The sequence below is a fragment of the Neovison vison genome, chromosome X (assembly GCF_020171115.1).
Source record: "Neovison vison isolate M4711 chromosome X, ASM_NN_V1, whole genome shotgun sequence".
NCBI classification, from domain to species: domain Eukaryota; kingdom Metazoa; phylum Chordata; class Mammalia; order Carnivora; family Mustelidae; genus Neogale; species Neogale vison.
Window position 1 is genome coordinate 67,082,065 of NC_058105.1, and position 17,271 is coordinate 67,099,335.

The window sequence follows — 17,271 nt, forward strand, 5'->3', positions numbered from 1 at the left end:
TTATGACTCTATGCTTTTGCAAACGTTGCTTCCTCTATCTGAAAGATCCTTCCCCTCTCGTCTGCCTAGCAAACATTTGCTATTAAAGCTGTTTAAATATTACTACCTTTGCATCTTTCCCTGACCCCTCACAGAATTCAAGTTCCCTTCGTTCGTTTTTCCATACCAGTAGGTTTATTTGCTCTGAAAATGGACGAAGCTAAACTCAGGGGTAAGGGAGGAGGAGAAGGAAGGAGAGAGCGTCCTGTGAACTGACTTACCTAAGCAGTGATTGCGGCACTACGCGTTAAGCACATTGTTCAAGCGGCAGTGGGAGGATGGGGTTGGTTAACCTTTCAGTCTTGAGAGGCTATGGCTGGCATCTTTAGTACAGCGGGTACGTATGCTCCCGCCTTTGTGTTGAGGGGGGAAACAGAGAGACCAAAAACAAAACAAACAAACAAACAAAAACAACAACAACAAAACCCAACAACAACAACAACAAAACCAGAAAGAGATCAGAAAGGAGATGGGGGGTGGGGGGACGCAGTGCAGTAAAAGCGGATGGGCGGACCCAAATTTCTTGCGCTTCACCGTTTTGCAGAGGTCTAGCTCTGCCTGTAGCGCGGTCCAAGGGTGTGGAAGAGGAGGAAAGGGGAGGGGCTGCATTCCCTCCTAGCGTGCCCAACCTCGACTGCCTGGCGGATCACCTTCCGCTCCAACAAGGCCAGTTCCTCCTCGCCAAGACTCACGCCCATCGTGCCAGGCAGGGCGCGCTCTGCCCCGCAGCCTTACAGGTGGTATCTGCTCCTTGAGACGGTTCCCGCCAGGCTAGGCAGTGGAGCGCCGCACAGCGTGCCTTCCTGCCTCCCAGCTCCCTGCCGGGCAGTTCAGACTCAGCGCTGGCAGGCCTGCTCGGTCGATCTTCGATCCAAAGATGAGGCGGAGCTGGAAGATGGCTCTGTCCGGGGGGCTACGGTGCTGCCGCCGAGTACTTTCATGGGTGCCAGTGCTCGTTATTGTCCTCGTTGTGCTTTGGTCCTACTACGCCTACGTCTTTGAACTCTGCCTAGGTAAGTGGAGCTGGGCACCTACGGTGGGGAAATTATGCTCCAGCATAATTGTCTGTTGTACCCTTCACACTGGCGTCTCCCTCCCCGTGTTCTTTGCCCTCACGCAGCAGGGCTTTTTTTTTTTTTTTTTTTTGAGGGGAGGGGATTGTTTGTTCTTAGCTCTCGGGAGAACTCCTCGTCTTCAGCCTTGACCTCTCACAGTATTTCTTCACAGTCTTCCCACGAGTGTCCTAGCATGTTGCCATCGCTTCCCACTGAGGGTTTTTTCCCTTATTCCCTGGTCATACCCACAAGAATCTCCTGGCACTTTCCACTAGAGCCCCCTTTTCTCATACAGGACAACCACTTGTGCCTGGTGTTCTCGTTCTGGGGGCTCCCACCCTACAGAAGTGAGAAAAAACACCCTGTATCGTTAAACTGCTTGCACTATGAATCCCACCAAAGTATCCAACTAGGAGCCCCACATTTTCGCATTCCTTCCTAGTAAGGAAGCCCAAAACATTTCCTGTACTCTCTTACTAGCACTCTTTTTTCCAACACTGGAATTCATCCTTTTTCCATGATCCTCTCACACTGGCTGAAGTGCTTCACAGCTTCTCCCACTTAAGACCCCACAGTATGCCTTGTTTTATCCCACTGGGTCTCTCCTTTTCACAAAATGAAAATGGCCCTTTTATTCTCTTTCCCTGAGGGTTTTACCATTTTGTCATCTTCTCCAGTGGAATGAGAGTCCTACAATACATCTTGTCCTGTCCTCTCACATTAAAGCCCCTGATTTTTTCAGAATAAAAGGGGTTCCTTTTAGTCTTCTGCTCTCCTGTTTTGAGGAGCATTCACTCTTTTCCATTAGGGTCCTCACATTATTTTCTCACATCTCATACTAGGCACCCTGCTTTTATCACCATATAGTCACGCCTGTCCACTCTTTTCTCATATTAGTGTCCTCTTTACTCTCCCATAAGACTTTCCACAACATCTCATACAGTCCCCCAAGGGCCACTACTTTTCTAATGATACTCCCTCCCTTGTTATCTTTCTTGAAAACTACTCCCCACCTCCTGCAGTTCTCTTTTATTGTTAGCCCCATATTTTGCCATCATCTTTCTCTAAATTATTATTATTATTTTATCTTATTTCCCTCTAGGGTTGTCTTTCCCCTGTCTTCTCAAACTAGGAAAACACCACCCTTTTCTACTGGAATTTCTAATATATCCTTCCCAGTCCATGGGAGCCTCATGTCTTGTCCTGTTTTATTAGACCATCCCTTTTATAAATCTAGAATCTCCTCTTGTACCCTGTCCTGTCACATTATAGAGCGTTCCATCCCCCTATCTAGAAAATGGTTTCCACATCATATCTTGTGCTTTCAAACTTAGAATTCCACAGTATTTCCTGACACTTAACCACAACATCCTATCCTGTATATTCCCCTGTTGTATCACCCCAGTCACCTATCCTTATCACTAAAGGTTTTATGGTGTTCTTACAAATTCACAATGGAGTTTTTTTTAAAAGATTTTATTTATTTATTTGAGAGAGAATGAGTGAGAGAGAACATGAGAGAGCAGAAGGTCAGAGGGAGAAGCAGACTCCCCAAGATGCTGGGAGCCCGATGCGGGACTCGATCCTGGAAGTCCAGGATCATGACCTGAGCCTAAGGCAGCTGCTCAACCAACTGAGCCACCCAGGTGCCCTGGAGTTTTTATATTATATCCTGTCTCCTCACAGAGGACCTTCTCTTTTGCTCAAGTGAGATCTCCCCTTGCCTCTATCCTCTCCCACTGAAGAATTTCCATCTCTTCTCAAAGGAGATTCACTAATAGTTATTGTCAATTCAGTGTAAGAAATACAACTTCTAACTTCACAACTTGTGTCCTGCAATGATCCCCATTCATTCAGTATGAAGTTCCAACATATTTCTGGTTCCCTCACACTAGGAATCTTATTTGTCCCATTTGTCATCTATGCACTGTCAAGTCCTTCCACAATATCTTTATTTCTTTATACTAGGCTCTTAACATCTTAAAAATTATGATTAGGGTGTTGTTTTATCCAACCCCAGGACCTGACCCTTCTTACAACTTCCTTCTCTTACATATTTGACAAAATAATAGTTTACTCCAGGTAGGTGGAGATTAAGTAGGGAGCCAGGAAATAACTGTGTTTCCCAGTATAAAAATTTCTTCTAGGGGCACCTGGGTGGCTCAGTGGGTTGGGCCACTGCCTTCAGCTCAGGTCATGATCTCGGGGTCCTGGGATCGAGTGCCGCATCGGGCTCTCTGCTCGGCGAAGAGCCTGCTTCCCTCTCTCTCTCTCTCTGCCTGCCTCTCCGTCTACTTGTGATTTCTCTCTGTCAAATAAATAAATAAAATCTTTAAAAAAAATTTCTTCTAACTGTGCATGGGAGTTTGAATTTTCTATCTCTCCTTCTTAGATTTATTACTGAAAATGTACTGAGGGGCACCTGGGTGGCTCAGTGGGTTAAAGCCTCTGCCTTTGGCTCAGGTCATGATCCCAGGGTCCTGGGATTGAGTCCTGGGATCGAGCCCTGCATTGGGCTCTCTGCTCGGCAGGGAGCCTGCTTCCTCTTCTCTCTCTCTGCCTACCTCTCTGCCTACTTGTGATTTCTGTCTGTCAAATAAATAAATAAAATCTTTTAAAAAAAGAAAGAAAATGTACTGAGATGTTAAAAAATAAATTCAATTAGTTGCCTTTATAGATGCAAATTTAGGCTTTTTTCTTTTTATCTCAAAGTTTATTTCAAACTTTACCTCAACAATAAACCTCAGCTTTATTGTTGAGTATTAAGTGGGCTATGCAATGATTGGGAAGTTTTACTGTTTTCAGACTTCACCACTTAGCTTGTTTGAATGATTGACTACTGGGGTAAAATTTCAGCTCCAGTATTATACTTTCTCTTTGCTTCTTAGGATCAGTGCCATCTTGTAAACACTGCTAAGCATATTTTAAAGTTTTGCAGTACTGACTTACATGAGCTTAGCCAAGCATTCATTTTAAAAATTAATAATAGTAATGGCTGACAATTACATAGTGCTTAATCTGTTCTAGACAATGTAAATACTGTAGCTATCTTAATTCTGTCTATATTAAATTACTTAGTCCTGACAATAACCATACAAAGTAGGTACCTTTATTGTCCCCATTTTATAGATGTGCAAACTCAGGCAAATATCAACCTGGAATTAGTGAAAATAGTTAAAGGAAGCTTAGAGCTTTTAAATTTTGCTTTATTTAACATATTTGCAGATCAGTTGTTATATGCCAGGTGCTGTTTTAAATGGTGCCTGTGCACGTACACCCGCCCATGCCTCCCCCTCCCCCCCACCCGCCGACACACACAAACTCAATTCTCATAACGACCTTCTAAGGTACATTCCCATTTTAAAGACAAGAAAACTAAGGTACAGACAGATGAAAAAGGTTGCCTAGGGTCATAGAGCTAGTAAATGGCCCAACTTGGGTGGCAACCCAGGCAATATGGTTCCATAGTCCATGCTTTAACCACTATAGTTTCCTAACTCTCTGCCTTCTCTTAACAAATAGAGAAGGCAGGGTGCCTGGGTGGCTCAGTGGGTTAAGCCTCTGTCTTTGGCTCAGGTAATGGTCTCAGGGTCCTCGGATTGAGCCCCAAATCGGGCTCTCTGCTCAGTGGGGAGCCTGCTTCCCCCCTCCCCCTACCTACTTGTGCTCTCCCTCTCTGTGTCAAATAAATAAATAAAATCTTAAAAAAAAAACAAATACAGAAGGCAAAACTTGCGACTAATGGGCCAAATGTCGCCTGCAGATGTATTTTATTTGGTCTGCACAGTGTTTTCTTAACATTTTGCATCAGTTACCATTATTTAAAAACCAGGAGAGTAAGGTAGCCTTCACTTCAAATTCTGGCCCCACCTTCATTTTCTGTCATCTTCATTTTACAATTTTCTGAAACCTTGGTTTCAGAGAGGTTAAATCAAATCTTCCTAAGTCACTTGTTTAAGAAATAGTGGGGAATTGGGTGTCAAGGCTGTTTTTTAAAATCAAAACAACAGAACCAAATTAACAGTTTAAATTTCAATATGACTCAAAAAGTAATATTAAGGACCTTCTTTCTAGAAATAGAACCTGATGTCTTTATCTGTAATTTCAGGTTAGAACTCAAGCCAAAAGTGGTATTTTTGTCTTTTAAAGTTTGAATTCTGCCACTTACTAACTAGGAGATCTGCAGCAATTTGCCTACTCTTTCTCAACCAAGGTTGCCTCACATGGTTCCTTCCTTATATGGTTGTTCATTTATACCACAAGTATTTCCTTAGCATCTACTATATGCCATTTAGAGCATTGTTGTGAGAGTTAAAGAATATGATGCATCTGTATATCTTCTTTGAACAATGTCTGATAATGTCTTTTGCCCATTTTTAAACATTTTTTATTTAAATTCAATTAATTAACATAACATATATTATTGGTTTCAGAGTTACAGACTCATCAGTCTTATATAATACCCAGTGCTCATTACATCACATGTCCTCCTTAATTTCCATCACCCAGTTACCCCATCTGTGCATCCCCTATCCCTTCAGCAATGCTTTTGTTTCCTATCCTTAAGAGTCTCCTATGATTTGTCTCCCTCTCTGGTTTTGTCTTCTTTTATTTTTTATTTTTTTCTATCTTCCCCTATGATCCCATTTTGTTTCTTAAAGTCCACATACCAGAGAGATCATATGATAATTGTCTTTCTCTGACTGACTTCTTTTGCTTAGCATAATACCCTCTAGTTCTATCCATGTCATTGCAAATAGCAAGATTCCATTCTTTTTGATGGCTGCCTAATATTCCATTGCATGTATGTATATATGTATATATATACACATATATAAGTGTGTGTGTGTGTGTGTATGTATACATATGTATGCATACACACACACACACACACACACACACCACATCTACTTTATCCATTCATCTGTCAGTGGACATCTGGGCTCTTTCCTATTTGGCTATTATGGACAATGATGCTATAAACATTGGGGTGCAAATGCCCCTTGGGATCAGTATATTTGTATCTTTGGACTAAATAACCAGTAGTGCAATTGCTGGGTCATAGGGTAGCTCTATTTTAAACTTCTTGAGGAACCTCTGTACTCTTTTCCAAAGTGGCTGCTCCAACTTGCATTCCTACCAACAGTGTAGGAAGCTTCCCTTTTTTCACATCCTTACCAACATCTGTCATTTCCTGACTTTTTAAAAATTTTAGCCTTTCTGACTGGTGTGAGGTGACGTCTCATTGTGGTTTTGATTTGTATTTCCCTGATGCCAAGGGATATTGAGCATTTTTTCATGTGTCTGTTAGCCATTTGTATGTCTTCTTGGGAGAAATGTCTGTTCATGTCTTCAGCCCATTTCTTGACTGGATTATTTGTTCTTTGGTTGTTGAGTTTGATGTTTGTTATAGATTTTGGGTACTAGTCCTTGATCTGATATGTCACTTGCAAATATTTTGTCCCATTCTGTTGGTTGTCTTTTGGTTTTGTTGACTGTTTCCTTTGCTGTGTGAAAGCTTTTGATTTTTGAAGTCCCGAAGTTCATTTTTGTCTTTTCGTTCCCTTGCCTTTGGAGACATGTCTAGCAAGAAGCTGCTGCTGCAGAGGTTGAAGAGGTTGCTGCCTGTGCTCTCCTCTAGGATTTTGATGGATTGCTGTCTCACATTTAGGACATTCATCCATGTTGAGTCTATTTTTATGTGTGGTGGAAGGAAATGGTCCAGTTTCATTCTTCTGCATGTGGCTGTCCAATTTTCCCCAACACTGTTTGTTGAAGAGACTGTCTTTTTTCCTCAGTTATTCTCTCCTGCTTTGTCAAAGATTAATTGAACATAGGGTTGAGGGTCCATATCTGGATTCTTTCATTCATCTATGTCTGTTTTTGTGCTAGTATTATACTGTCTTGATGATTACAGCTTTGTAAATACAACCTGAAGTCTGGAATTGTGATGCTTCAAATTTTGATTTTCTTTTTCGACATTCTTCTAGCTATTTGGGGTCTTTTCTATTTCTGTACAACTTTTAAGATTGTTTTTTTCCAGGTCTGTGAAAAATGCTGACGGTATTTTCCATCATTCCATCCATTGGAATCATTCCATTTCATCCATTGAATGGATGATTTGTTTTGGGTCGTATAGACATTTTAACATTATTCTTCCAATCCAGGAGCATGGAATGTTTTTCTATTTCTTTGTGACTTCCTCAATTTCTTTCATAATTATTCCATAGTTTTCAGAGTACAGATCATTTACCTTTTCAGTTATGTTTATTCCTAGATATCTAAGGGGTTTTGGTGCAATTGTAAATGGGATCAATTCCTTGATTTCTCTTTCTTCTGCCTTATTGTCATTATATAGAAATGCAACTGACTTCTGTGCATTGGTTTTATGCCTTACCAATTTGTGGAATTTCTGTATCAGTTCTAGAAATTTTTGGGTGGAGTCTTCTTGGTTTTCTGCATAGAGCATCATGTAGTCTGGGAAGAGAGAAGGTTTGGCTTCTTCTTTGCCAATTTAGATGCCTTTAATTTCTTTTTGTTATATGATTGCTAAGGCTAGGCCTTCCAGTACTGTGTTGAACAGCAGTGGTGAGAGTGAACATCCTTGTCATATTCCTGACCTTAAGACAAAATTTTCAGTTTTTCCCCATTGAGGATGATATTCACAGTGGGTTTTCCATATATGGTTTTTATGATATTGAGTTATGCTCCTTCAATCCGTACACTACAGAGGGTTTTTTTTTTTTTATCAAGAAAGGATTCTGTATTTTGTCAAATGTTTTTTCTGCATCTATTGAGAGGATTATAATGGTCTTGTCCTTTCTTTTGTTAATGTGGTGTATCACACTTACGGATTTGTGAATAGTGAACCACCTCTGCAGCCCAGGAGTAGATCCTATTTGGTGGTGGTGAGTAATCCTTTTAGTGTACTATTGGATCCTGTTAGCTAGTATCTTTGTAAGAATTTTTACATCCATGTTCATCAGGGATATTGCTTGTAAATCTCCTTTTTGCTGGGGTCCTTTTTTGGTTTGGGGATCAAGGTAATGCTTCTCTTATAGAAATTTTCCTTTTTTTCTTTTTTTTGAAACAGCTTCAGAAGAAAAGGTATTAATTCTTCTTTAAATGTTTTGTAGAATTCCCCTGGGAGGCCATCTGGCCCTGGACTCTTGTTTATTGGGTGATTTTTGATTACTGTTTCAATTTCTTTTTTTTAAAAGATTTTATTTATTTATTTGACAGAGAGAAAGATCACAAGTAGGCAGAGAGGCAGAGAGGCCGGGTGGGGGGGGAGCAGTCTCCCTGCTGAGCAGAGAGCCCAATGTAGGACTTGATCCCAGGACCCTGAGATCATTACCTGAGCAGAAGGCAGAGGCTTAACCCACTGAGCCACCCAGGCGCCCCCTACTGTTTTAATTTCATAGCTGATTAGGAGTCTGTTCAGGTTTTCTATATCTTTCTGTTTAAGTTTTGATAATTTATATGTTTGTAGGAATGCGTCCATTTTTTCCAGATTGCCTAATTTGTTGTCATATAATTGCTCATAATATTCTCTTACAGTTGTATTTCTTCAGTGTTGGTTGTGATTTCTCCTCTTGATTTTATTCATTTGGGTCCTTTCACTTTTCTTTTTGATAAATTTGGCTAAGGGTTTATCTATCTTATTAATTTGAAAGAACTAGCTCCTAGTTTCTTTGATCTGTTCTTTTTTTTTCTTTCTGTATCATTGATTTCTGCTCTAATCTTTGTTATTTCTCTTTTCCACCTGGATTTTGGCTTTATTTGCTGTTCTTTTTCCAGCTCCTTTTTGTATAAGTTTATGTTGTATATTTGAGACTTTTCTTGTTTTTTGAGAAGGGCCTTTATAGCTATTTATTTCCTGCTTAGGACCACCTTTGCTGTATCCCAAAGGTTCTGAACTATCTTGTTTTCATTTTCATTTGTATACATGTATTTTTTTAATTGTTCTTATATCCCTGGTTGACCCATTCATTCTTTACTAGCATGCTCCTTAACCTCCATGTGGTTTTGTTCTTTCCAATTTTTCTCATGTGATTAAGTTCAAGTTTTAAAGCACTGTGGTCTGAAAATATGCATGGTATGATCTCAGTCTTTTTGTACCAGTTGACATCTGATTTGTGATCTATTCTGTAGGATATTTCATGTGCACTGGAAAAGAATATGTATTCTGTTGTTTTAGGATGAAATGCTCTGACTATATCTGTAAAGTCTATCTGGTCCAGTGTGTCATTTAAAGCCCTTGTTTCCCTGTTGATCTTCTGCTTAGATAATTTGTCCATTGCTGTGAGTGGGGTGTTAAAATCCACTACTAGGATTGTATTATTATCAAAGTATTTTTTAAAATTTTGTTATTAATTGGTTTATACAGTTGGTTGCTCCCTAGTTAGGGACATAACTATTTAAAATTCTTAGATCTTGTTGGATAGACCCTTTTATTATGATATAGTGTCTTTCTTAATTCCCTATTTCAGTCTTTGGTTTGAAATCTAGTTTGTCTGATATAAGTATGGCTACTCTAGCTTTCTTTTGATGTCCATTTGAATAATAAATTGTTCTCTACCCCATTACTTTCAATCTGAAAGTGTCTTTGGTTATAAAAATGAGTCTCTTATACAATGCATTTCGATGGGTCTTGTTTTTCAATCCAATCTGATACCCTCTGTTTTTTGATTAGAGCTTTTTGTCCATATTCATTCATAGTAATTATTGAAAGATATGAATTTACTGTCATTTTATGACCTGTAAAGCTGTTTCTGTAGATTGTATCTGTTCCTTTCTGGTCTTTGTTACTTTTGGACTCTCTCTCTGCTCAAAGGATCTCCTCTAATATTTCTTACAGGGCTGGTTTAGTGTTCACAAATTCCTTTAGTTTTGTTTTTCCCAGAAACTATCTCTCCTATTCTGAATGACAGGCTTGCTGGATAAAGTATTCTTGGCTGCATAGTTTTCCCACTTAGCCAGTCCTTCCTGGCCTGGCAGGTCTCTTTGGACAGGTTTGCTTCCAGCTTTATCTTTTTACCCTTGTCGGTTAAGGATTTTTTTCCAGAGCTGCTTTCAGGATTTTCTCTTTACTTCTGAAATATTCAAGTTTCACTATTGTATGTCAAGGTGTTGACCTATTTTTATTGATTTTTGAGGGGGGTTCAGTATGCCTCCTGGACTTGAATGCCTGTTTCCTTCCCCAGATTAGGGAAGTTCTCAGTTATCCCTTCTGCCCCCCTTCATCTTCTGGGACCCTTATTATTTGAATATTATTTTGCTTTATGGTATCTCGATTTCTCTCATTCTCCCTTCATGTTCTAATAGCTGTGTTTCTCTCTTTTCTCAGCTTCCTTGTTTTATATATCCCTGACTTCTATATCCCTGACTCTGTCTTCTGTCTCATTTATACTAGCTGTTAGAGCCTCCATTTTTTACTGCACCTCAGGAATTGCATTTTTAATTTCAACCTGATTAGATTTTATTTCTACAGTGAGGGATTTTCTACTGTCTTCTGTGCTTTTTTCCATCCCAGCTAGTGTCTTTATAATTTTTGTTCTGATTTCTAGTTCTGATGTCTTACTTATAACCATATTGAGTAAATTTCCAGAAGTGAGTACTTCTACCTGTTCTTTCTTTTGGGTTGAGTTTCTCCATCTCATCATTATGTCCAGAAATGAATAAAAGAAAGAGAGAAAAAAAGCAAAATTAATAACAACACCAGAAAAATACAAACAAAACTAACCAGAAGAAAATGGAACCAGATCAAAATAATAAAAAAGCCAAAAAAGAAGTAAAGCAAAACAAGACAAACTAGATCCTGGGGGATTTTGGTTTGTTTGATAAAGGAAACTAGACCTCAAAGTAGAAAAGAGAGAAAAACCTATATATACAAAAACACAGTAAAATACAATGAAGGAAACCAAAAATTTTATATATATATACATATAATGTTAAGATAAACATGAAAAAAGAATTTAAAAAATAAGAAAATAGCTGGAAAAATAAAACTAAAAGACATAAGATAATAGTAATAATAGTATATATAGTAATAATAATAGTGTATATGTATATATGCTAAATATATATAAGAATAATAGTATAGTAATAAAAGTAATAAAAGTAATAAAAAATGAATGCTATATTCTGTTTCCCCCAGGTACTGAAGGATTGCCATTCTCTGTGATCAGTAAACTTCATGCCAGTGAATTGTTCCTACTGTTCTTGTAGGGGGAGGGACCTGTTACACTGATTCTTAGACGTACATGCCCAGGTAGAATTGCGTTCCCCTTGCCAGAGGGTGGGCTTGGTGTAAGGGGCTGCAGATTGTACTATGCGGTGCTGTTTTCCTCCCTGAGGGCTTTCAGCACCAAAGGGGGAGATTAAAATGGCAGCACCCAGACCTCTAGCCCTGGAGCTTAAATATTGCTACCTGACTCTTCAGTGAGCCCTCACAGATAAGCAGTCAATCTCTCTTATCTCCCTGGTTTCTGCTTGAACTCTGTGTTCACCCAGCCTGTGACTGGGCATTTTTATCTCAGGCACATGTCACAGTTTCTAGTCTTCGAACTTTATGGACTCCTGTGGTGTGAACCCACACCATTCCTCCTGGGGGAGGAAGGGGAGTCTCACTGCACTTCTGCCTTTTGCTGGGCCTCTGCCTGGAGAATAGCTTCTTGACCTTGTAGCAGTTTGCAGCTTATGGCAACACTGAGCAGAAAGATGGTGCCTAGACCCTCCATTTTCAACTGGTTTCCCCACTCTGAAGCCTGGAAACTGCCACATTCAGTCACCCCTGTTCTTGTGATCCCAGGGATCATGATACCATACTGTCCCACCTGAGATTCTGCCCTGCTTCACCAGCTGCTCACCTTTAAGCCATGGATGCTCCACACTGTAGCAGACTTCTAAAAGTTCTGATTTTGCACTCCACTGCTCAAATACTTTGTAGTGGTTTCTTTAAGCTAGCTCCTGCCCCTCTTCCCTATCTTCAGATGTATCACCCCAGATTCATAGCTCCAGACCTCCTACCTTCCAAAAAGTGGTCACTTTTCTATTTGTAGAATTACAAAAATTCTGTTCTCAGATACCTGATTTATTTTACATTTGTTCAGAATGATTTAGTAACTACCTAGCTGAATTACAGGGACCAGGTGAAATTAAGTTTCCTTATTCCTCTGCCATCTTAACTCCTGGGATCTCAATTCAGAATCTTTTTAAAAATTTCCTTTTCTGATTTTTCTTTGCTATTGCACAGAAATAAAACTATGTACTCTTGATCTTATATTCTGTAATTTCACTGAATTTGCTTATTAGCTCTAAGAGGTTTTTCAGTTGTTCCTTAGAATTATTTATACAGTAGGATCACATCATCTACAAATAGAAATAATTTCATTCCTTCTTTCCAATTTGTTTTTTTTTTCTTTTTCTTGGTCTTATTGCACTGCCTAAAACTTGAAGTACAACATGAACAGAAGTGGTAAAAACAGGTATCCTTTCCTTGTTTCTTATCTGAAGCAAAAACTTTTTAGTCTTTTTTCATTGAGTATACTGTTAGCTGTGTGTTTTTCATAAATGCCCTTTATCAAGTTAAGAAACTTCACTTCTATTCCTAATTTCATTTTTCAAAAACAAATTTATTTCTAGTATAGTTAACATGAAATGTTATATTAGTTTCAGGTATACAATATAGCAATTCAATAATTCTGTACATTACTCCATGCTCATCATCACACTTGCACTCCTTAATCCCCATCACCTATTTCACCCATTTCTCCTCCCAGCCTACCATCTGGTAACCATCAGTTTGTTATCTTTAGTTAAGAGTCAAGTTTCTTGGTTTCTCTCTCTCTCTTTTTCCAGTGCTTGCTAGCTCTGTTTCTTACATTCTACCTATGAATGAAATCATAAGGTATTTGTTGTCTATCTCTTACTTGTTTTGCTTAGCATTATATTCTCTACCTCTGTCCATTTTGTTGCAAATGGCAATATTTAATTCTTATTTATGGCTGAATAATATTCCATTGAACAAATATATACCATATCTTTAGCTATTCGACTATTGATGAACACTTAGGCTGCTTCCATAGTTTGGCTATTTTAAATAATGCTGCAATAAACATAGGAATGCATGTATCTTTTTGGATTAGTGTTTTTGCATTTTTGCTGGCAATATCCAGTAGTGTGCTTACTGGATCACAGCGTAGTTCTATTTTAAACTTTTTGAAGAACTTCCATACTAGATTAAAGGCCTAAATGTTTTTGTTTCATTGCCTTTGGAGACATGTCTTAAAAGGACTTCAACATAAAAAGCTTCATTACACCAAAGTAAACAGTCAACAAAACTAAGAGGCAGCCCATGGAATGGGAGAGGATATTTGCAAATGACATTACAAAGGGCTGATATCCAAGATCTATAAAGAACTTCTCAAACTCAATACTCAAAAAACTAATAACCCAGTAAAAAAAATGGATAGAAGACATGAACAGACATTTCTCCAAAAAAGACATACAAATAGCTAACAGACACATGAAAAAATGATCAACATACTAGCCATCAGGGAGATTCAAATCAAAACCACGAGATACCACCTTACACAGAATGGCCAAAATTAACAAAACAGGAAATAATTAATATTGGTGAAGATATGGAGAAAGGGGAACCCTCTTACACTGTTTGTGGGAATGCAAGCTGGTGTAGCCAATCTGGAAAACAGCATGGAGTTTCCTCAAGATGTTAAATAAAGCTACCCTATAACCCAGCAATTGCACTACTAGGTATTTACCCCAAAGATACAGATGTAGTGAAAAGAAGGGCCATATGCACCCCAATGTTCACAGTAGCAATGTCCACAATAGCCAAATTGCAGAAGGAGCCAAGATGCCCTTCAACAGACTAATGGGTAAAGAAGATGTGGTCCATATCTACAATGGAATATTACTCAACCTTCAGAAAGGATGAATACCCACCATTTGTATCAACATGGATGGAACTGGAGTGGATTATACTAAGTGAAATAAGTCAAGCAGAGAGAGCCAATTATCATATGTGGAACATAAGGAATAGCATGGAGGACATTAGGAGAAGGAAGGGGAAAATGAAGTGGGGGGAATCAGAGAGGGAGATGAACCATGAGAGACTATGGATGCTGGGAAACAAACTGAGTCTTTTAGAGGGGGGGTAGGGGGATGGGTTAGCCCAGTGATGGGTATTAAGGAGTGCATGTATTGCATGGAGCACTGGGTGTTATACGCAAACAATGAATCATGGAACACTATATGAAAAACTAATGATGTACTACAGTGACTAACATAACACAATGAAAGAAAATAAGAGAAAAAGAAAAGCCTAAATGTGAGGCCTGAAGCCATAAAAATCCTAGAAGAGAACACAACCAATAATTTCTCTGACATCAACCATGGCAACATTTTTTTAGATCTGTCTCCTGAGGCAATAGAAATAAAAGCAAAATTATGCTATGGGACTATGTCAAAATAAAAAGCTTCTGTACAGCAAAGAAAACAACCAACAAAACTAAAAGGCAACCTACTAAATGGGAGAAGATATTTTCAAATGACATATCTGATAAAAGATTAGTATCCAAAACATATAAAGAACTGATACAACTCAACACCCACTAAACAATCCATTTAAAAAACGGGCAGAAGACATGAGGAGACATTTCTCCAAAGAAGACATCCACATGGCCAACAGACACCTGAAAAATGGTCAACATGACTCATCATTAGGGAAATGCAAATCAAAACCACAATGAGATATTACCCCACACCTGTCAGAATAGCTAAAATCAAAAACAGAAGAAACAACAAGCATTGCCAAGGATGTGGAGAAAAAGAAAACCTCGTTCATTATTCCTAGTTTCTTGACTATTTTTTATCCATAAAAGTATGTGGTATCTTGTCAAATACTTTTCTAGCATCAATGGAGATGATTGTATTTTTTTCCTTTATTCTCTTAATGTAGGGTATTACATGATTGATTTTCATATGTTGAAGTAGACTTACATTTCTTGGATACATCTCACTTGACCATGATGTATAGTCCTCTAATAAGCCGCTGAATTTGGTTTGCTGGTAATTTTTCAGTAGTGTTACATCTGTATATTCATGAGATGTTTGTAAGTTGTTTCCTTTTCTTGTGATATCTTTATCCACCACAGGTATAAGGGTAATGCTGGCATTATAGAGTAAGCTAGGAAGTGTTCTGTCTCTGATTTTTTTTTAACAGTTTGAGAAGGATGGATGTTTATTCTTCTTTAAGTATTTGGACAATTTACCACTGAATCTATCTGGTCTTAGATTTTTTTTTTTGGTTGGGAGGTTTTTGATTATTGATTCAATCTTTTTACTTTTTGTGTCTGCTCAGATTTTCTTTCTTCTTAACTCAGTTTTGGTAGTTTCTGTGTTTTCAGGAATTTGTCCATTTCATTTAGGTTACCCAATTTGTTCATGCATAATTGATCCTATTCTATTATAACCCTTTCTATTTATGTAACTTCTCTATTACTATCTCCACTGTATTTCTGATATTAGTAACTCGAGTCCTCTCTCCCAACCTGGCTAGTTGAAGGTTTGTCAATTCTGTTGATTTTTTTCAAGGTCCCAACTTTCAGTTTCATTGATTCTATTGTTTTTGAGTTCTCTATTTTGTTTTTCTCAAGTCTTCATTATATCCTTCCTTCTGCTAGCTTTGAATTTAGTTTTCTCTTCTTTTTTAGTTCCTTAAGGTATAAAGTAAGATGATTGATTTTATATTTTTGCTCTTTAATAATGTAGGCATTTAAAGCCATAAATTTGGGGCACCTACCTGGCTCATTCGGTTGAGCATCTGCCTTTGGTACAGATCATGACCCAGGGTACTGGGACTGAGCCTTGCATCAGGCTCCTGCTCAGCGGAGGTCTGCTTCTCCCTCTCCCTCTGTGCTCTCTCTCTCTCATGTAAATAAATAAAATCTTTAGAAAAAAAATAAAGCCATAAATTTACCTCTTGAGTACAGCTTTTACTGTATATCCTGTTAGATTTGGTATGTTGTGTTAATATAGTCATTCATCTCAAAGTATTTTCTTTGTCACTTGTCATTTATTCCTTGATCCATTGCTTAATAGTATATTTTTTAGCAAAACATATGCTTGTTGAGTCACAATGTATGCCTGCAACTGATAAAACATTGTGTCAACCATACTCAAATAAAAAAAATTAAGAATACATGAAGTAAATATAGCAAAATATGAAGACCTTCATATGCTGATTAGATATAGATTTTAAAATGAGCTTATTGTTTAATTTCCCCATATTTTAAATTTTATAGTTTTTACTATTATTCATTTCCAGTTTAATTCCATTGTGTCATAAAAGAAACTGTATCATTTCAATCTTTTAAAATTTATTGAGATTTGTTTTGTATTCTATTATATGGTTTAAAATGGAAAATGTTCCATGTACATTTGAGAAGAATGTGTATTTTTCTGTTGTTGGGTTCAGTGTTTTCAGGTATCTGTTAGACTGATTGGTTTATAATGTTGTTCAAGTCCTCTATTTTCTTACTGATCCTCTCTCTAGTTTTTCTTTAGTCTCAAGGTAAAATTTTAATACAATCTGCTGTTCCCTTAAATTATGTTACATGTTACATTCCTCATCCCAATCACCTATTTATCCCATCCCCTCCCACTTCACTTCTGGTAACCTTTAGTTTCTTCTCTATAGTTAAGAGGCTGTTTCTTGGTTTGTCTCTATATTTTATTCCCCTTTGCTCTTTTGTTTTGTTTTTTAAATTCCACATATGTGTGAAATCATATGGTATTTCTCTTTCTCTGACAAATTTATTTTGCTTACTGTAATACTCTGTAGTGCCATCCATGTTGTTGCAAATGTCACAATTTCATTCCTTTTTATGGCTGAATACTATTGCATTATGTATATTTACACACCACATCTTCTTTATCCATTCATAAGTTGCTGGACAATTGGGCTTTTTCTATAATTTTCCTATTCTAGATAATGCTGCTGTAAACATCAGTGTGCCTATATCCCTTAGAATTAGTATTTTGTATTTTGGGTGTAAACACCTAATGGTGTAACTGTTGGATCTTTGTGTAGTACTATTTTAAATTTTTGAGGAACCTCCTTCTGTTTCCCAGAGTGGGTGCACCAGTTTGC

At 38.0% G+C, this 17,271-nt stretch overlaps 1 protein-coding gene across 1 annotated transcript in view; it reads left to right on the forward strand.

Annotated features, from left to right (window-relative positions):
- The first annotated feature begins 647 nt into the window (after positions 1–647).
- Positions 648–17,271, forward strand: part of ZDHHC15 (zinc finger DHHC-type palmitoyltransferase 15) — a 201,653-nt gene continuing 185,029 nt past the window's right edge. The window contains exon 1 of the mRNA XM_044235924.1: positions 648–1,052. Coding sequence (XP_044091859.1) covers positions 917–1,052 — 136 coding nt within the window. The 5' untranslated portion in view covers positions 648–916. The remainder of the gene's footprint in view (positions 1,053–17,271) is intronic.